The sequence below is a fragment of the Maylandia zebra genome, linkage group LG10 (assembly GCF_041146795.1).
Source record: "Maylandia zebra isolate NMK-2024a linkage group LG10, Mzebra_GT3a, whole genome shotgun sequence".
Taxonomy (NCBI): Eukaryota; Metazoa; Chordata; class Actinopteri; order Cichliformes; family Cichlidae; genus Maylandia; species Maylandia zebra.
Window position 1 is genome coordinate 32,574,347 of NC_135176.1, and position 22,120 is coordinate 32,596,466.

A 22,120-nucleotide genomic window follows, 5' to 3' on the forward strand; every position below is an offset into this window, starting at 1 on the left:
CGCTAATATTACTCGGAAACTCAGATTTATATTATGGAGACTGTTTGGCCAAACAGGCATTTGATCAACTTCAGCAAAAACCCCAAGCTGTCTGTCTGTATGTTATCATATCAGCTTATCATAAGAGCTGGCTATGCAAGGTTTTTATAAGAAAGATTGCTGTGAAATCAACTATGTTCCTTAAGCTAAGTGTTTGTATGGTATGGATAAGCATGGGTAATGTTATCGCTCATAGTAACAGTGCATTTAAATAAGCTGTCTGCCTCCACCATGTCTATGACTATTTTTAATAAAGTACTTTATGTTTAGGTAAATGATGTACTTTCATTTATGTCTTATTTATTTATTACCGTGGTATCAAACTTAGTTTCAGGCACTGGTGCTTTCTGCTGGTGTTTGTACTGGTTACTACATTTCTGCTGTTTTGACCTCTCTGCTTTCTACCGTAAAAGCCAGCGTGGAGGCAGCTAGCTAGCTAGCTGTAACAAAGTCCCCTTTGTCATTCCACACAGGTCTACAGTATATACAGCACACTGCTCTCTCAGCTCTTATGCATACAACAGAACAACATTACAGTTTATATCTCACTGCTGTTTCAGCCAGTGTTAGCGCACACGTGGAGTGTGACTGCAGTCCATTAATCCCAAAGGTGTTCTGAGGTGACGCAGAGGTCTTTTAAAGTTTGAGTTTTCACACTTCATCAGACGGAGCAGCTGTAATATCACAGCTCCTCCTCTGAATCCTCAGCAGTTTAACTTTGCACATTAAATATCAGCTGTAATCACTGAGCAGCAGCAGCATGGGAGCCCGCTCACTCACATTTTAACTCACCGCCCTCCCCGAGGGCCAGATGAAGATGGGAGGAGGAGGAAGGAGGCAGGGAGGGAGACGGAGGAGAAATTAAATGGTGATTCTCGCTGCCAGGACTCGCCTTATCAGGAGCGTACAGATTGAGACGACAGAAGGAAGAAACACGACTGCCCCGCTCCCCGTAGTTAGTGTTATTTGTTGTTTATTGGTGTAGAAAATAAAAAAAATAAAGAGCGCATCGTGTCGGACACACTGAGACAGGAAGCCGGTGGAAAGAGAGGAGCGAGAGAAACAGGAAGAGAGAGAGAGGGCTGATTTGGGTTGCTGGTGACATTTCGCCCTTGAGGACTCACTTGTAGTTACACGCTCAGTTGAATGCCTCAAATGTGAAATGAGGATAAAGTGCAGCCCTGAAAAAAAGAGCGCTGCGTGTATCGCCTGGAAAGACGTTTTATCTCAACAACACAATTTGGCAAATAATGGCAGAAACGAAAAGCCGTCTGTCAGACACGAGGGCTAGCTGCAGGGAGGGAGGGGATTATCTTTAATTAATAATCTTAATCTCTAATTTCATGTCGGACAAACAGAAGTGATATCAGATGGCAGAGTGGCAGGATAAAAGAGGAAGATTCAGATTGTGTTCAGAGAGGAAATAACAAAGGAGGAGAGAGGAGAACTAAAGCGCAGAGTTTTAGAGAAGGAGCCGGAAACATCTCACTGTCCACTGACAAACGCTAAATGTTGGATTAAACAACAGAATCAAAACGCTGATGTGTGAAGAACTGGTTCCTGACCTCAGAGAGTTCAAAGGTCGCAGTCGGGCGTGTGGTTTTCCTTGTGTTTGAAACAGCTGTACTGCATTAAAACTATAATTTTCAGTATTGATCTTCTTGTGTTTGGATTTGGTTCAGTTGACCTCCGTTGCTATTAGGGACGAGGACATCGGGCTGTAACATACCAGTAGCTGAGCAACTTAATTATTTGATGGAGAAAAATAATATCGCAGACATTTTTCAGTCTGTTTTGCACATTTTACTGTTTCTGGTGACGTGTTGATAACAGCAGACTCCAGAGAATTCAGAGTTTTAGTTTTATTGGAGCCCGTCTCTGTTGCTCACAGCATCATGATAAACAGGCTTAATGACTTGTTTGTGATCAAAAATATAAATATGTCCTGGAGATATTTTACTGTTGAAATGAATTAAGTGAGTTCTGCCTCTCGGGGCTTTACATTTTGGCTTTACAAACTCCCTGAAGACCAAATTATTAGACGTTACATTAATACCTCTTATCATGCTAATGACATTCAGTCAGAGACTTTATATATAGTTTTTTACATTGTCTACTTTAAGTATTTGCTAAAAGAATTCAAACTATTACATAAAACCTTCCTTCATGTAAACACAGATAAAAGAGAAACTATGATTATTGCTCCTGATCGTGAGATTTTAGAAATTAGGGGTTATATCTTCTTCTAAATCTTCTCCTCTTCAGTCAAGCCTCAGAAATTTGGGTGTCATAGCTACTGGGTGCTTTGCATCCATCCTGCAGGTATGAGGAAAAAACTTGAGATTTTGCTTCCAGGAAATGCACTTAGGCCATGTGAATCAGCAGGTTGCCTGGGAAAATCAATTAATAAAGGTTTATTTAAAGTGAAAGCAGAGTTCTGTTGATTTAACTTCGTGGTAAGTTTTGGTTCAGCTTTTTATTATAAGAGATTCAGTGAATTCACCTAAATAAGGACCTTTTCTTTTTTCAATAATTTAACTGATATCAACCTTTTTTTTAGTTTGTTTGAATTTATTGTCACTGTTCCAGAATAACAAAGAAATTAAATCACCATGAAAACTTTGAGCTTTTCATTTTTGAACATTTTGACATCAGACACATTTCATCAGTCATTTTAGTTGCACATATGCCAACAACTGTCAGGTTGTAGTTAATGGACTCAGGCGCAGGGCGGGAATCCTTGCAGAGTAGACAGTCAGTTTATTAACACAACGACACCAGGTGACACTGTTTGCAACGTGCTGGAGGGAGGGGATGGGGGTCCAGGGCATGTGAGGGGAAGAACGGAAATCAGACACACTCCAAAGAATCTCTCTCCTTTCTCCACAGTGGGGTAACACAAATCCACTCACTCGTCCACACAGTAACAGGCAGGCAGGGGAAGGTCCGGGGTAGATCTGTACACAGAAACTAGAGTTAACGACGAACTGACGGAAATTTAACTCACTAACGGCAGAGTGTCTGACGCTGATAGCCCAATGATCCAGCGACGAGTAACACAGTGCTGCCGTCTTAAATAGACCTTGCGATCACCCAGCAGGTGTGGAGATGGCAGGTGCGTGGGCCAGGGGCGGGGGCCCATAATGAGCACCGCCCCTACAGGTGAGAGAGAAGGAGAGAGCAAAAAACAACAAAACACATGTTGCCTAATACAGGATCAGCTGGTGAGGCACAGGGACCATGACAAGAGCAAGGTCAAGGTTTGTCTTCTTCTGCTAAATAAAGGCTGAGTGGTTCACGCAGCTTTTGTTATCTCTGCAGTGAATTGTGGGTAAATCTCTGTGGATGATTGAAATGTAAATGTAGAGGTTCTGAGCTCTGAGCTGACAGATGGGGTTTGAACCTACAACTGTAGGGGGGTAACACAAGTAGAGAGGCTCTAGATCAGCGTGTCTGTGTAACTTTGTGTGTGTCAGAGCTGCGTTCTCAGCAGGAGATTATTGCATTGATGCCTCAGAGGCAGCAGTTGCCTAAATGACTTTAGTGTGTGTGTGTGTGCGCTGCATCACCCCGAGGAAGGCAGTCATTTAATTCATTATTCAGCATTGCTACAAAACACATTAATTAGAGCCTGAGGTTGGGCTGGGTTCACAGTGCCGCTCAGATCACTGCAAGTCAGAATTAAAATTTCATCTCTTCTAATTTTATTTGAAGATCTCACTGTTGGCCTCTCGGTCCTGGACACCTGCTTCCAGAGCCTTTAACACCGAATAAATGACGTGTAGTTGCCGTACACTGTACACGTAGCCACTGTGACAGCACTCTGAAGCTAAAGTAGCACCTCACGTTCGTATCCACACCTGTTGATTTTTACATTTGTACATTTTTAAAGCTTAGTTATAAAAGCATCCCCCCCTTTGCAGAATGGAAGTGAGCTATTATACTTTTTGTGTGTTTGTTTGTTTGTTTGCAGTGGGCTGTAAGCATGTTTATTTCTGCTGTGAAGTCAGACAATTTAACATTAGACACAGCTGGACTTTACTGTTGAGATTTATACGTTGAAACCACCCAAGTTTAAAAAGTCTAAGAATATAAACTCAGATGGACATTTAAAGGGTATTTAGACAGAGGGCTCATGTCTTCACCACTCCACTGTCTGTGAACTTTGAAGTTCCCATTTTGGGCTTTTATAATGTCACACACTTCCAGCTGAATCTCTCCCTGAACGTCACCTCAGATCAAATAAACGGTGAATATAAATGTCACTATGAAAGCTTTGGTGCTGGAGTTACTCCTCTTTCTGTTTCCGACCTGACTCGATGTCACTCTGTTAGAAGCGACAGTGACTCGTGCTGGCCGAGTGACAGAATGCCGAACGGCGCACCGAGACAGTGACCTGATCATCGGCTGTGTGTCTCCGGGCCGGCCTGTTTGCTCGGTGGAGGAGAGTAAACAGTCGAGAAGGAGGATGACGGTGAAAGCCTAAGGTTAATAGATGTCCTCACAATTACCCGCCTGTTCCCCTGGGCAGAAGAGTCCTTTCTTCCTCTTCTCTCTCCCTGCAAACATGAGGGTGATGATGATTATTCATCACAGACAGGCAGATCTGCAGAGATGGACCGGCGTGTCAGGAGGATGAATGGCTCTGTGGGTAGACGCGGTCTCAGCTGTGGGCCCCGTGGCACTTGGCGTCGTCGACTGTGGGCTGTGTTTAAATAAAGCTCTGTCTAAAAGCCTTAGGTGGCGAGGAGCGAGCTGTCTGACTGGAGGAGCCTCTGTGGGTACGAGGCGAGGTCAGCTCATTCGCTGAGACGCCGTGATCGATGTCCTCATTCACTGTTTGGCTCCCGAACGTTAAAGGTGGCTTGAATCAGGACAGCTGTGGTTTAAACATCTGTGGTGGAGACAGGAAGTCCAGCACGTAGTGAACCCATACTGGACTTTTGATTGGTGTTACAGCAAATGAGGTACATCTAATATGAATCTTATTTAGCAGCTTTAAGGTTGCACTCGCACTGTGGTTAAAATGTGTCCTGGCCTTGTTTTTAGTAGTTTTTAGCATCTAAACTTAAACAGCAAGTGAAAGTAATATGAGTGGAAATGAAACAAGTCATCAAGAGGGAAATAAACTGAAGTGCCAAACACAACGATGGGAACAGGGTCTAATAAAAGTATAACTAATAGCATCACACGTACCTGCACTCTCCTGTATTTTAAGAACATCTCCAGTGATCTCCAATAGTGGTTTCTATTTGCCAGGCCCTCGAACTTTCTTCTGACTAATGTGAAAACAATTTCCTCTGTTTTTATGTGTGTTTAATGCACCCAAGTTACCAGAGTGCCTATGAACCAGTCCACACACAAATACAGTTTCCACCTATCTGTCAGCACAACCAGGCAACACACAGCCAGGTCCAGGCTGTGTTGATCTCTGCACACACTCAACCAATTATCTGCTGTCTCAGCTGTTCTTGGACACGTTCTGCTGCCAAACCGCAAAGACATCACAACTGGATGAGACTTCAGAAACGCACAGAATTCAGTGGTGGTGAGTTGAGCCGTGTGTTTGAGTATTTGGGTGTGTACGCAACGTTGAGTTGTTGACTTTGATATAGCTGGAAACTATTAGCTGATTCAAGCTTGCAGTTAAAATAAACATAGAAAAGTCATAAATTGCACAAAATAACACATTTTTCCAAATGATTTTCAAGTGCGATTAAAATCACCCGAGCTGGACGATTTCATGAAAATCGTTGCAACTCATGTTTAACTAAAACCTGCACGTTATGCGCCGTAGTCTCACCAAAATCCTGTCACACATCACTGACCTCCTCTCGATCATCAGAGGAACTGAATCGTTTTGGAAAGAACGACGACAGCTTGTTTGCATTGTATATTCTCAAACTGGATCATTGTCTATATTAAAAAAAAATAGACTGAAACGGCAAAACTCACATTAAAAAAATGTCCCATTTGACATAAAGGCAGCATCAACATTAAGGCCAAAAAAAGGGAATGTGCCTGGCTCTGCCAAGTTTAAAGAATCTGACTGCAAGCATGTCTTCACACCGCTATTCAACACTCTGCAGGCTGATTTTTAACCCCTACAAAGCTGAAAAAAGATTGTTGTGTTGCTGTGCATTCAATCTCAAACTCTTTGAAATCAATGACCGGGTCAAGAAAGAGTCTCACGTTTGACATTTCTCCTGGTTACTTACTTACAAAAGGAAAAATAGTTACACTGACGACAACCACATTTGGTATTTTATGCAACAGTTTATAAAAGGCATTAAAAAAAAAAGAATATTCATACATTTAAAGAGACAAAATATGACATGAATTTTAAATCATTATGGAAAAAAACAGCACAAACTGAGCTCATTAAATCAACAAAGACAGCTATTTATGTAATGCTACATAAATTAGAAACCACTTCATTGGCTAATCCCAAAGGTTAAACATCTGGACTCCCATCATGTTGGCTTTAACACTGGAATTCCCAGCTTCTACCGTTCTACCTTTAAAAGCCGGAGAGCAGTCAAGTCAAGAAGGCTTCTACCTGAGACCCCCGCGGAGTCATCATTTTGCGTTTCTACCTTTAAAAGCCGGAGAGCAGTCAAATGCTGGAAGTGGAAGCTAAATTGGCTAGTCATTCATATGTATATTGGGTCGTTACCTAGGAATTCTGGAGGGAGGGGATTGGGGGAGAAATCAACACACATGAGTCTAGGTCCTTTGTTGCTGACATTTATTGATAAAAACAGTAGTTTCATTTCATGTTATTTCCTTTTTCATTTCAAGCAAGGAAGTGGATGTAGTTAGTAAGTAAGATATTTCAGACATTATTCTGACACAGAGGAGGAGATACTGGAATTATAATTAGTATCTATGCATGCATTTGTGATTTTGTTTGACCTTCCCATTGCTCACAATTTGAATTTGTTCACACTGCAGATGAGTGTCTCAGTCCCCAAACAAGCTCTCTTTTTCGGTGGAGAAGCAGTCTCCTCATCCGCAGTGAGTGTGGAGAAATCAACACACATGAGTCTAGGTCCTTTGTTGCTGACATTTATTGATAAAAACAGTAGTTTCATTTCATGTTATTTCCTTTTTCATTTCAAGCAAGGAAGTGGATGTAGTTAGTAAGTAAGATATTTCAGACATTATTCTGACACAGAGGAGGAGATACTGGAATTATAATTAGTATCTATGCATGCATTTGTGATTTTGTTTGACCTTCCCATTGCTTACAGTACAAAAAACCAACCATTTGTACACATATGTACTAATAATAATAAAAAGTGAGTGCAACACTGCAACCCATCACCCCGTCGTTCAGTGGTCGTTGATCAGTGGTCCATTGTGGCACCATTCAGAGCACTGGTACAATAGTACCAGCAAGATATGGGAAGACATTGCAAATGTACTTGGATTTTAGGTTGCAAGCCACCCAAAACTTGATCCCAAACTTGTCAGGTTTACTTGCAATATACTGCAGGAAACCCGTCACCCCGTCGTTCTGTGGTCCATTGTGGCACCACTGATCAACGACCACTGAACGACGGGGTGACGGGTTGCATTGTTATGTGGTCACACCCCCGTCGTTGATCAGTGGTCCATTGTGGCACCATTCAGAGCACTGGTACAATAGTACCAGCAAGATATGGGAAGACATTGCAAATGTACTTGGATTTTAGGTTGCAAGCCACCCAAAACTTGATCCCAAACTTGTCAGGTTTACTTGCAATATACTGCAGGAAACCCGTCACCCCGTCGTTCTGTGGTCCATTGTGGCACCACTGATCAACGACCACTGAACGACGGGGGTGTGACCCCGCTGATCAGTGTGACCTGACCCCACTGATCAATTGTGATCAAGGGTATATATATGATACAATCTCACTGCACTTAGCCTAACCCTTCATTGCCCTGAAGAATCCTGTGGTGTACGGACCTCCTCTCCAAGGAAAGAAAATGCAGAGAAGACTCACCACCCAGCAGGCGTTGGAAATGATCCTGGCGGAAGTCGACCCTTGTGACTCGGATGGAGAAGACCTAGAAGTTCAGCCGGATTCGGACTCAGAGCTGTCTGATCAGTCTTCCGGTTAGTTTCATTTCATGTTATTTCCTTTTTCATTTCAAGCAAGGAAGTGGATGTAGTTAGTAAGTAAGATATTTCAGACATTATTCTGACACAGAGGAGGAGATACTGGAATTATAATTAGTATCTATGCATGCATTTGTGATTTTGTTTGACCTTCCCATTGCTCACAATTTGAATTTGTTCACACTGCAGATGAGGAGACTGCTTCTCCACCGAAAAAGAGAGCTTGTTTGGGGACTGAGACAGCGAAAGATGGCACAGTGTGGCGTGAAGAACATGTGGGGACCCGTCTCCCTTTCACCCCTATAGAACCGTACGCTGCAGATGGAGAGCCAACGGCTAAGGCCAGGAGAAGTATCTTGAGTCGCCTTCAGAGCTTCCTGTGTTTCATCACTCTTGACATGCTTCGTAGCATTCAAGAATGGACTATTCAACATGCACAGCAAACGGAGCATGTTTGTTGGTTCATGGACCTCCCTGAACTAATGGCATTTATTGCTATTGTCATCTTGCGGGGGGTTTACAGGGTTCCATCTGTAAATGACTGCTGGTCAGCAAACCTGGGAAACCCACAGATAATTGGAACTATGGCACGAAACCGCTTCCAAGACATCATGCAACACCTACGCTTTGATGACAAGTCCACCCGCTGTGATCGAGCAAAGACTGATAAGTTCGCAGCAATTTCCAGTGTGTGGGGATCATTTGTCACCAACTGCATCACGTGCTACAACCCTGGTCTACATATCACCATCAATGAACAGCTTTTCCCATCAAAAACTCGGTGCAGTTTCCTGCAGTATATTGCCAGTAAACCGGACAAGTTTGGGATCAAGTTTTGGGTGGCTTGCGACCTAAAATCCAAGTACATTTGCAATGTCTTCCCATATCTTGGCAAGGACCCCAATCGTCCCACTGGGGAGAGACTTTCCGAAAATGTAGTTATGAGGCTGATGGAACCATTCCTGGACAAGGGCAGAAATGTTACCACTGACAATTTTTTCACATCGCTTTCACTTGCGCAAAAACTTCTTAGACGGAAAACCACCATCCTCGGCACAGTCAACAAGATTCGCAGGGAAATTCCTCAATCCACTAGACAGACAGATCGCAATGAATTCACCACTCAGGTATGTTGCAGGTCTTTTGTGGTTCTATGTTTATGTGTTTCATTGTGTGTAAAAGGGCTATGGAATTAACAATTTATCTTATTTCTTAGGTGTTTTCAACCTCTGCTGCCACGCTGACGGCGTATGCGGCCAAACGGAAGAAGACAGTATATATTCTTAGCAGCATGCACAGCGTGGTTCAGACCGAAAACACTACCAAAAGGAAGCCAAACACTGTCACCCTTTACAACAAGACAAAGTGTGGCGTGGATGTGATGGACCAGATGGTTCGGGAGTACACTGTCCGCAAAGGAACACGGCGCTGGCCAGTTGCCGTGTTTTATAACATGATTGACATGGCAGCACTGAATGCACATGTGCTGTATCAAGAATGCACCGGGACGAAGGAAAGACGGGTGGACTTCCTGGTAGCCCTTGCAACCGAATTGGCTCACTCTCATGTAGCTGCGAAGAAGGAAAGAAAAGAACAGTTGCTTCGGACACAACTCTCCACACCGAGCCCTGGAAAAAGGGCCACGTGTCAGGTCAAACACAGATGCAAAAAAAATCAGGCCACTGTGCGATGTGTTCACTGCTACAGGTACACATGTGGTAAATGCAGGCGACAGATACCGTGGCAGTGCCAGGATTGTGAGTGATTGCTGAAAATGTTGTAATGTACTCACTCAATTTTTGTTATTATTTGTAAACATGTGTACAAACGGTTGGTTTTTTTTCTATTTTCATCAATAAATGTCAGCAACAAAGGACCTACATGTGTGTTGAGTTCTCCCTAAGATGGCATACTGAAACACTCCAAGTGTTTGCAAGTAAACCTGACAAGTTTGGGATCAAGTTTTGGGTGGCTTGCAACCTAAAATCCAAGTACATTTGCAATGTCTTCCCATATCTTGCTGGTACTATTGTACCAGTGCTCTGAATGGTGCCACAATGGACCACTGATCAACGACCACTGAACGACGGGGTGACGGGTTGCAGTGTTGCACTCACTTTTTATTATTATTAGTACATATGTGTACAAATGGTTGGTTTTTTGTACTGTAAGCAATGGGAAGGTCAAACAAAATCACAAATGCATGCATAGATACTAATTATAATTCCAGTATCTCCTCCTCTGTGTCAGAATAATGTCTGAAATATCTTACTTACTAACTACATCCACTTCCTTGCTTGAAATGAAAAAGGAAATAACATGAAATGAAACTACTGTTTTTATCAATAAATGTCAGCAACAAAGGACCTAGACTCATGTGTGTTGATTTCTCCACACTCACTGCGGATGAGGAGACTGCTTCTCCACCGAAAAAGAGAGCTTGTTTGGGGACTGAGACACTCATCTGCAGTGTGAACAAATTCAAATTGTGAGCAATGGGAAGGTCAAACAAAATCACAAATGCATGCATAGATACTAATTATAATTCCAGTATCTCCTCCTCTGTGTCAGAATAATGTCTGAAATATCTTACTTACTAACTACATCCACTTCCTTGCTTGAAATGAAAAAGGAAATAACATGAAATGAAACTACTGTTTTTATCAATAAATGTCAGCAACAAAGGACCTAGACTCATGTGTGTTGATTTCTCCCCCAATCCCCTCCCTCCAGAATTCCTAGGTAACGACCCAATATACATATGAATGACTAGCCAATTTAGCTTCCACTTCCAGCATTTGACTGCTCTCCGGCTTTTAAAGGTAGAAACGCAAAATGATGACTCCGCGGGGGTCTAAGGTACTACCCCGAAATGACTGCTCTCCGGGGGTGTAAGTGTTAATTTAAACACAACTAACTACAAAGCTTCCCAAGGCTCGCAGCATCTGTCAACTCTGTGCTGCCCGACCCCCTCTGATGAAGGACCCGCCTGTCGTCCCAGTTGGACAGCAGCGCTAATGCTAAGAGACAGATACCTCGTTAGCACTGATAGCATTTGCCTGAGGGTAAACATCTATTGTTAGCATGATAGCATGGCCCCACAGGGGATGGTTATTTCCAGTGTGAGTCTGCTAAGGGTAGATGGTCTTGCTGTTAGCATGTTAGCGCTGGCCTCAGGGATCTGCACCAAGGACACACACACATTCACAAAGAAAGTAGACGAGGACATCTGTCAGCACCTATGTGTCTGATCCAATACTGATTCATTGATTAGCAGTTTGGCAGCGATTTAGCAAATTTAGAAACAAAAAAACAGATGAATAAGTACATTTCAGCAGTTTGATTTTAAAACTGCAAAAAGTGGATTCTTTTTTGAGTTTTGGTCAGTCTGTGGACCATTTATTAAGAAGTTTACTCAGGAGAAACAAAAGCATATTGAATCAACAGCTCCACGGCTGGAAGAAAGACTGAAGAACCTATTAATTAACAGTTGTTCTCTGAATTTGAATGCATCCGAATAGCTTTACTTCCAGTGTGGGTGGGTGAGACAACCTGGAGATTTAACCATATTTGCTTTATATCTGTAAATGTATAGCGATTACACAAGCTTATAGGTCAATTACTGCCAAAAGAGGGGTTGATGTTTCACTAACCTGACGCACCAGATGTTTGTTATGCAGAACCATCTGGAAGGTCATCATCGTAAACTGTTTAGAAAAAGGCCAACACTAAAAAATAGGTTACTGAATTACAAACAGATGTCTGTTGCCGTGTATGAACTTTTGAACTCTCACTGTTTTTAACTTTGACACATAACATCAATGAACCACTACCAGAGGAACCAGCATGGCAACAAAGTTCAGCTCAAACTCAAACAGTAGATTGGCCAAATGCTGTAGCCCCAATCAACTGATAGGTCAGATAGTTTCCTTTTACACTTGGAGAAGCTGAATGTCATACAGGGTTCAATATTTATGCATTTGGGTCTCAGGTTTTCACTTGATCAGTGTCAGCGCCATAGACAAAAGCCTGTAATGATTAAATACTCTCCAGCTCTGACAAACAGTCATGTCCTGGTCGTTGTGTCCTTGGGCAAGACACTTTACCCTACCGCCTACTGGTGTTGGCCAGAGGGGCCGATGGCGCGATATGGCAGCCTCGCTTCTGTCAGTCTGCCCCAGGGCAGCTGTGGCTACAACTGTAGCTGCCTCCGCCAGTGTGTGAATGTGAGAGTGAATGAATAGTGGCATTGTAAAGCGCTTTGGGTGCCTTGAAAAGCACTATATAAATCCAATCCATTATTATTATCATTATCATTATGTCAGGAAGAAAGCTTGAAGTTAATAACCATCACACCTAAAGCACCTCTATAGCTACCAATGTAGGAAGACCAAGTACTGGGTCCAAGTGCTTAGCTTGAAGTTGAGTGTACTGGCAGTTATGCTTTGTGAATGAGCCAAAACATTAAAAGAAGTGAGAAGTGCATAGCACTGAGCTTCTTGCAGACCTAACTTAGATTGTAAATCTGCTGAGTTACATGCCCTGTTAGCAGCAGCACTCCCCGATGGCAGTCGTCTCTCTCCCGATTAGTGTCAAAAGCCTTCCAACTCCCCAGATTCCAATCAAATCAGGCCTCAAAGGGATGTATATGAACAAGCCTGAACTATGGAGGCAACCAAAGGTCCACCACCAAGCTGGTACAAAAGAGGTCATGATGCAGTCACAGTTTTGTGCAGTCTGTACCTTTGCAGATCAGGACTGATCTGGCAGCATAGAGAGGGGGTGTAACAAAACATTGGCACAGGTGGTTTTAATATTGCTGCTCACTGGTGTAGATGCCTCCTTCTTTCCTTCTTTCCTCTCAGGTTTCACTTGTTTTAGCCTAAATGGGGATTTTTCTGGGTGATGACACACAAATATGGACATGTTTTGATTCAGTCTAAATCCGGGAGGACCATAAAATGAGCCAGTGATTTACAGAATGACTTTTGGAGCCTCAGCAGTGAGTATTATTTTGTCTTAAGACTTAATCCCTGACTGTGAAGGATCTCAGAGTAATTTGATTAGAGCTATTGTGTGTACGGGGATTTAGCATGTGGGAGCGCTTTGTGTGAAACAGGAAGCTGCTCTTCATCAGCTACACAGCGGCAGATAAGTCAGCTGCAGAGATGATGTCTGTTTACCATGAAGATAAGGACACTTTATCATCTGTTAGCTTATTACCACATGGAGATTGGGCTGTTCTGTGTTGATGGGAGGAAGAAAACCCACTGGAAGCGCTGATAAAACAATAAACATGCATGAAAAATGGCAGAGTTCAGCATATTCAGAAGTGTTCATGTTTGTTTGAAGAAGACTGTTAAAAATGCCAAAGAAAGGCGACCCGAATGTGACAAGATAACGCTAAGAAGAAGGAAAAAAGCTGTCACGGTTTTGCACCATTAAGTCAAAATGAAGCACAGTGTGACTGAGGAGTCATAATAAAGTGTACGAGCTAGATTTTACTCGTGGATTGTTTGCTGACCTGGATTTATGGACAACTGGAGCTTAAAAACAAGACAGACAATGAGACAAATGGCATTATTAGAGAGAGAGAGAGTAAGTGCGAGGGAAGAGAACGGGAGGTGAGCGAGAGGCCAGAGGATGGAGGGACTCCTAGTGACAGAGGATGGAGGCAGATGACGAGGTTTTTACTGTTGATGTCACGCTGGTTTGCAAACAGCCAGTGAACTCACAGGTCACAGGAAGGTAGGCATTACTATGAGCACCGGCACTCTGTAACCTCCGGCCGAAGGCACAGAAGCAAAATGAAGCAGATGTGGGACGAGAGAGACAGCTGGCCTTTAAAGGGACAGTTCTCCCCAAACACTCTGGTCTGTAGTGTTTTTCATTCACTTCTGTTTATTCTGGATTGTTTTGATGTGAGATGCCCAGTTTGTCAGAGATGTCTGTCTTCTCTTGAATGTAATTGAACTAAATGGTATTGCCTTGTGGGACGAAAATTAAAAATGGCAGCGTTGCTGTCTCTTTCCAGAAATCGTGACCCAGTAAGTAAAAAAAACAAACTCCATAAACCTCCAGGAGCAGCGTCGTGTTAGAAGGCTTTTCCTTCTGCTGAGAAACGTTTCTGTTACTACGTCTAACGAAAGACTCGTGGCTGTGACCATGTGACAGGATGTAAACATTACTTTCCTCTGATGTTAGCTAGCAACACAGTTTTTTTGTTGTAGTTGGTGATGTAAATAATGGAATAATGGCCTGTTTTATTTTTGAGTAAATGTGTCAGAAAAGACACAAATGCTGGGGCACTGAGGATAACAATAAGAGTCCACTGATTAATATTCAGCAACAAAAAGGAAGAGAAATGCTAACGACAGTGACATGATCACTTGTGACTGATTATTCTGCAGAAACTCTACATTCTTAGTTATCATGTAACTACATGTAACCCCTTTACCGCATACGCCGTTACCTTCCATGGCGACCACGTCGACCTGATGTGTGGTCATATTTCTCAGGAGGTGCACGTCAGGTTCTGTGGAAGGTTAAGGGTAGATTTCCCACAGAAGTCTAAATCAGGTCACATGTTTTGAGCAACGTTTAGTTTCATTAAACAAAAGAAAAGAAAAGATGTGGGAGTGGGGTGTTGGGGCAATAACCCACTGCCCCCCCATCCTTTCAAGGCCCATGGTCTGAGTCAAATTTGTTCCCCTTTTCAGATCTTGGTATATTAAACATCGTCAGTATGTTGGAGTCATATCTAACCACGTCTATGTGTTTAATGTTACTTCAGTTATATGAACTGTAAAGATTGTTTTTGTCAGACATGTAATAAACACACTTGTGGAAACTTTGTTCCAGTAGATGTTGGGATTTGTTAGTTTGGCTCCAAATGGCAGACGGACTAAAGCATTCAAAAATGATCTAAATAAACATTAATGAAACCCTCTTGTTCTGTGTTTCTGTACCAGTCTGCTCACAGTTCTCTAAGGGAGTGTACGCCATCATGGGTCTGTACGACCGGCGGACGGTCAACATGCTGATGTCCTTCTGCGGGTCTCTGCACGTCTGCTTCGTCACGCCGTCCTTCCCCGTGCAGACCAACAACCAGTTCGTCCTGCAGCTGCGGCCCCAGCTGCAGGAGCCCCTCATGGCCCTGCTCGAGCACTTCTACTGGACCAGGTTCGTCTACATGTACAGCTCTGAATCAGGTGAGGACGCCAGCATGCAGCACAAATGGTTTCTCTGTATCAAGCTTCGTGTTGGAGTGCCTGTTCAGCAAGCAGTGCAACATTACTCCTGAGCAAAGTGTGCGGGTCTGAGGAGGGGGCGGGGTTAAAGAGCACGTGTTTGTTCGTTCTCGATGTTCTCAGACTCTTTAGTCTGAGTGGAGAACTGAAAGTAAGAGAAACCTGGATTTAGAAATCAATTTGTTCTAATGTTAACGTGATGCTCTCGGTGGGTATAAAAACAAAAATAGATACCTGGAAGATTATTTTATTTCATTATAAAACCAAAGCTTTAGAAATGACAAACAATGAGTTACGGTAACATTGCGGTAAGTCTGAAGTTTTCTCATGTCAGCAAACAGAAAAAGGGGAAAATATGTCTGGTTGGTCTGACACTGAAGCATTCAGGGTCAGCATATCCAGGATAGAGAAACAAGAAGAAGCTGGTTGTCAACTCGATGAATTAACGCAGACCTTATCGTTCTGACCAAACGCAAACACGGACGGGTCCACTGGCAGCAGATTTCATAAAAGGAGATCAATCTGTGATATTAGCAAAATATGTGAGACATCAATCAACAGTCAAAGCAGCAGTGTGTGAGTGTGCGTGACGAGGGAAGTGTTGTACGGCGTTTTATTTTTAACAGTCAGGAAGGAAAGAGCTCAGTGTGCTCAATGAAAGCTAATAGGCTAATCGCTTTCACGGCGCTATCATCCAGGCACGCGGCGCCATGGCTGTAATTACAGATGTGTATTCCAGTAAATCAGCGTGTCGCTCCGATGGCTTCTTCTGATGTGTGACACAGTTTCACACTCCGCCTTCTAGCTGCAGCTGCCTGCGCTTTTAGGAGAAGATCACTGCAGATGCTTGCAGCCTCGTCCTCAGGCTCTGCATTCATACAGACAAAGACTTTAGACCATCTGAAACTGTAGACGTGACAATAGTGAACAACATCTGCCACGTGTGCAATTTCAGCTGATCATAACGAGCTGCAAAAAAAGGAGTCGTCTCTGTGGTTGACTTAAGGCTGCTGAACATGAACTCAGTGTTTGTCTGACTACTGAAAGATTCACTTGTGCAGACACAAACTTTGGATTGTGTCCTGAAAACTTCACCTCCAGCTCTTTGGTTCAAGCAAACAACAACCTTTGGAGAATTGACCAAAAAAGGTCTGTTAGCTTGGTCGGCCTCCCTCCCTCCTGCGCCAGGCCGAGTGTCCCCCCGCAGCCCGTGATCTGTTATAGTCCATTTGGCAATCGGCAGCAGACTGTCTAATCTTATTGCCTCTTTTACATCTACCCGGGAAGTGTTATTGGAAGTCTATGTGGTGTAATAGTGCATGGCTGTCTGCCTCGGCAGTGCAGTCTGTCTGATGTTATTGCTCCTCGACATCTGCTGAGGACACTGGCTGTCTGTTGGAGGCAGAGGGGATTTCCTGAGGCCGAGCGCCTCCAGCTCAGCTCTGATTTACGTCCACTCTCAGCGTCTGCACAAACAGGAGGGTCCCTGCTGGGGATGAAATGGAACAGTCAATCAACAGTCAGGCTTCAGTCAGACTGCAGTAATAGTTTAAGTAGTTAGAAAGAAAAATGGTTTTCAGAAATCCGAATTCACTCCGTTTCTTTTTGACTTCAGGCTCAATTATTTACTCTTTAGAAATGTGTGAAAAAGAGGAGAATCAGACTGAAGGACTGGATACTGCAACTGGAAGAATTCTCAAAGTGTCTGAAACGAATGACTTAACCAGCCTTTTCCATAAAATACAGATTTAAATACTACAAAGCCCTGCGACAGGCCGGGGCCTGTCCAGGGTCTACCCCACCTCTCACTCCATGCCAGCTGGGATAAGCTCCACCCCTCCCCAACCATGACAACCCTGAATTGAAAAAGCAGAAGAAAATGGATGGCTAAGCAGCAGTGGACTGAAATGGTTCTGACTAATTCAAATTCATGTGACAGAAAAACTGAAAAGAAAGGTTAGAGAGGAAAAGTTGGATTTTATGTTATAAGAAATCTGGACTAAGGTAAAGACTGAATTTAAAAAGTTGGCCTGGAGTAAAGTTATGTGAGGAAACTGGAATGACCTTTCACATGAGAGAAAAAGCTTCTGTGCAAGCGTGCTCTCCTTCTCCCTATTTTTCCTGCCTCGTTCTTTCCTCTTCCTTTCCCCTCTTCGTCGTCGGGTTACTTCTCATTACTCCGTCTCTTCTTCTGTTCCTGCTCTCTGTACTCTCAGCTTGTACCTCTCAGTAAACGCAGTGTTGAGAGCCTATTTTCTGCTTGGCTGCTGGTGGACGACTCACAGCCACAGGCTCAGCTCTGCCTATTTAGTGTGTGTGTGTGTGTGTGTGTGTGTGTGTGTGTGTGTGTGTGTGTGTGTGTGTGTGTGTGTGTGTGTGTGTGTGTGTGTACACCACAAACACATGTGTACGACTTCACTAACCTCGCCATTTATTACATAAATGAACTTGCCGGCGTGTTCGAACCTTATTCAACACATGGACAGATAAAAAGTTATCAAATCTGACTCATCCCATAATTGTCTCTCTGTGTTGTTGCCATGGATACAGACTTACAGATGTGAGAGCCTGCTGAAAGCAGAGTAGTTACAGTGAAGTGTTTTCAGCCCTCCATCATTTCATCCTCCTCTGAGCCCTGCCCTCCTCGTCTCCTTTCACCTTTTCCTCCTTCAGTCTGACATGTCCTGTCCTTCCATGTTGTAAAGGGTTTTTTTCACTCTCATTTGAAGGATTTTTAGGAATGTTCTCTTTGTCTCTGTCCAGGATCTGAAGATGTTTTCACTTTTTTCTAGTGAGGAAAACCACAAAGATCTATGAGCTGTAGCTCTGCAGAGTCCGACCTGCACTCCTTCCATTTAGACAGATTTCCACCCGCCCTCGCTGGCGAAGGGCCAATCACAGCCGCTGATCTCATACAGGGCTGATTTGATTTGATGGCCACATGTAACCATACACAGCAGAATGTTATTTACTCAGTTTGATACAGCATGAGTGAACATGTTCTAAATGTCTGAGAGAACTTCAATAAGCTGATCAGAGTAACCCACATGGAAAAGAAATAGAAAAAACTTATAAAAGACTTGCATCAGATGTGGCCTACTTCATATAGTGAATCATAGAAGGCTTATATGATTTACTCATGAAAGTGGCCACTTTCTCATTACTTTCATATATTGTTTTAGTAAGTAATAATAATGGATTGGATTTATATAGCGCTTTTCAAGGCACCCAAAGCGCTTTACAATGTCACTATTCATTCACACACTGGTGGAGGCAGCTACAGTTGTAGCCACAGCTGCCCTGGGGCAGACTGACAGAAGCGAGGCTGCCATATGCCATCGGCCCGATGGCGTGATATGACAGGGGTAAAGTGTCTTGCCCAAGGACACAACGACCAGGACAGAGAGCCCGGGGATCGAACCGGCAACCTTCCGGTTACAGATGCGCTTCCCAACCCCCAGCGCCACGGTCGCCCCAAGTAGCCAAAAACATATAAGTTTCATTTATATAATTTTTCAAGGGATCTTATATCTGTTTTCACTCTTGTATGCTTTTCATGCAAGTTTCACACAAGACAGAAACAAACTTTATAGGATTTATATAAATCTTTTCCATGTGGAAAACGCTGCTGAGACTGTGGAGAAGAAAGAGCTACGACTGCACAGCTGTCCGTCCTTCTTTGTTCCTTCATTTCTCCTCCAGCAGAACATTTGATTCAATTTTCTTTTCATTTGATCCCTGTTGATAGTTTCTAAACACACATACTTAGTTCTGTTAAATATTGTTTCACTGTTAGATTATACAGATGATAAGTACTTTTTCTGATAAGTCAAAAACAGCGCCAGCTAAACTGGAAGAAGTTGATGTGTCAGATATAAAAACTTGAGGAATGAAGTCGCAGATACTGACAGTAGAAACGGGTTTCTTTTGAAGGAGGGCTGGGCTCTCCCTCAGAGATAGGGTGAGGACCTCGGCCATTTGAGGGACTCGCAGTAGAGCGGCTGCTCCTCCACATTGAAAGGAGTCAGTCGACATGTTTCGGGCACGGAACCGAACATCTCCTTGGCGAGGAGCAGAAAGTGGATGGATGTGATTGTTGCACTCCGGTGGAGATGGTCGGTTAATATTCGGGTCCTCTCACTGAGACCATTTTTTTCCTGTGGGCTCATTCAAGGTAAAAATCCTTGACCTGAGACAATAAACGCTTCCTCTCCTGTGTTCTCTGAACTGTCCAGAGGATCAAGAAAGCTTTTACATGTTCCTTTCATCTTGTGCTGCTTCTTTATTTTTTTCTATTTTCTCATCTTTTTGCTCACCAACGACGTGGTTAAAGCGGACGGCGGGGAGCTCCGTCCACTTATTAAAAGAGAAAAAAAGCTGGACATATGGACGGGCAGCAGCTGTAAAGGAAATAAACCACGGAGAAGAAATGAGCAGTCTCTGTGTAATTGAACATGAAACTGTGTGTGTCTGTGTGTCGTTGACATAACTGTTGCCGCATCGCCAGTTTAATATCCAACACACACACAAATATGTGCACGTTCATGCACCAGCACACACATTACAGGCTGAGGCAGCAGAGAAAGAGAGCGCTGCTTCTTCTTCTCTGCTGGAGTAAAAAGAAATGTTTTTATGACAGCTTTTTTTTTTTCATCTACTTTTGCAAACTGAGGGAGAGACAAGCGCAGAGTTCAGACTGTGACAGCCAACAAATGTTAACACTTGGTAGTGAGCACCACGCAGACAGTAATGCTGAGTCATGCAGTCGCATTTATTCTTAAACTAAAATATTTCTGTCTTACTTCCTGTTGTTTCCTCAGAGTGGAGCAGCTGTTAGCACAGTGTTGACCTCAAGCTAGCCTTCCAGTTTTGTTGGTTAGTGTTAGCTAAGACTTGTTTGACATAACCAGACTGCAGAACTTCATCATTCATGTGACTGTGTATTTGTGCTCCAGAGCACAGCCAGTATTTGTGGCTCTTTCGTCGGCTCGATTTTCCACCGCAGCCACCGGACCTGGGTCGGAGACAGGAGCGTACAATCGTGTTGGTTTACAATGACAAACAGATGTTGCAGTCGTTTGAAAACTAAAGACTTTGTGGAAAAAACAGGAAACATTTTGAGTTCTTCTCTTGCTGTATCAGCTCTTATTATCTGCCAGGATTGTCTGAGTGGCGCCAGCTATAGTTCAGGAGAATACTGCACCTTAATTTTGGGTTAGGGGCTGTGTGATGATGGTAGGGCGGGTGTTTTATCCCTGGATTGGTTCCGTTTTTGCTCCTCCCCTCTCTCTTCTTTGTTTTTTTCTATTCCTGAGTTTTTCTTCTGAAATATCTGGTTTTGCTTTCCTCATATTTTCTCACCTCATCTTTCTCCATCACCTGGTTTTATTCTTTCTGTCCTCATCTTTACTTCCTGTTTATCACTTGTTTAGAGGTAAATGATATGCAGGCATCATATTATAAAAGGGCAGATTAGAGTCTATGATTTTAAAAATCATTACACCTGTTTTTATCCCTGCTTTTGTTCGCTCTTTTATTTGAGTCTTCTGTCTCTCACTATTGTTCTCTCTCCGTCCTCAGCAGTGACTGACACTTGGCCTGTCAGCGTGGGTGTCTTGCTGTATGTCTAATTGAAGGTTGTGCATTATCATTAACACACTTGACTTGCGGAGCTGAGCCTGTGCAGCAGCTGTAAACACTGACAGCGTATGGGCTTTAATGAACAGCTACCTTTCAGAGGAGATGCATAATTTCTTTCAGATAGTAGCAATTATGGCCAACATATCTGCTGATGTCCATTTTTAACACATCCCTATGAGGAAGAGGTGAAGTGAAAGAAACATTTGGATCCTTTATTTAAGTAAAACAGGCAAGAACACAATAGGAAGGCTCTCTGACAGTAGTTATTCTGCAGGAAGCTATGAATTATTTCAGTATTAATACTGATACATGGATGTGTTGGCAGGAATTTACTGTTTCCTGAAGTAGAACAGGCTGGTATTGATTCTTTTAGCCTTGTTTGTGACTCTTGGATGTCTCCAGTTGTTGGTATGTTGTTGGCTATCAGTAGTAAGCCTGACTCCAGCCCCTGGTTGGCCTTGTGTTGATTTCATAGCCTGGTTTTGGCCCTCTGTTCAGCCGGTACTCACCCCTTGCTTGTTATTCATTTGTTGGCCCTATATTAACTCATGTTAGTTTAAATATATATATATATATATATATATATATATATATACATACACACACACTGTATATAAATATATATATTATTGTTCGGCCTTGGTTTGCCTAATATTTTCCCTTGGTGGTGCCTTTGTATTCCTCAGTTGGCCTGGTATTGTTTATTGGTATCTTAGGTTACCGGTTACCCTGGTGTTATTCCACTGGTCCAGTGATTCCATCATGGATGATTATCTAATGGTGTAGCTGAAGCTATGATGAAATCATTTCTGGGATCAAGAGGCATGGAAGTGCTGCTCCAACAGCAGGGATTTAGTCCCATGCAAACCAAGCATTAAGTGGGATTGATGGATGGATTTATTCATGTTTGTCATGACATGTGTCAGATCAATAATCTTCCTCTGGAAGATATTTTGTATTTCTCTTTCCTTTTTTTTCCCCCATGCCTGAAACTTTAGGTGTCTTGCAGTTTGAGCCAGTTTAAATCAGTTATTTGATTTATAAGAGTTTTATTCTTAAAGTATGTAGGTGTGTAAAAATATTC

The 22,120-nt window shown here is 43.0% G+C and overlaps 1 protein-coding gene across 8 annotated transcripts in view; it reads left to right on the top strand.

Annotated features, from left to right (window-relative positions):
• LOC101470434 (glutamate receptor 1) overlaps nt 1-22,120 on the top strand; it is a 114,187-nt gene that overhangs the window by 35,158 nt on the left and 56,909 nt on the right. For 7 of the 8 annotated variants that reach the window (XR_013100650.1, XM_076889455.1, XM_076889456.1 and 4 more), the window contains exon 3: nt 15,118-15,357. Coding sequence is in view for 7 of the 8 variants with exons in the window: in XM_076889455.1 (XP_076745570.1) it covers nt 15,118-15,357 (240 nt within the window). In the remaining variant the exon portion in view is untranslated. Of the gene's footprint in view, nt 1-14,000; nt 14,020-15,117; nt 15,358-22,120 lie in introns of those variants that run through there. The other variant, XM_076889458.1, reaches the window with a different exon arrangement.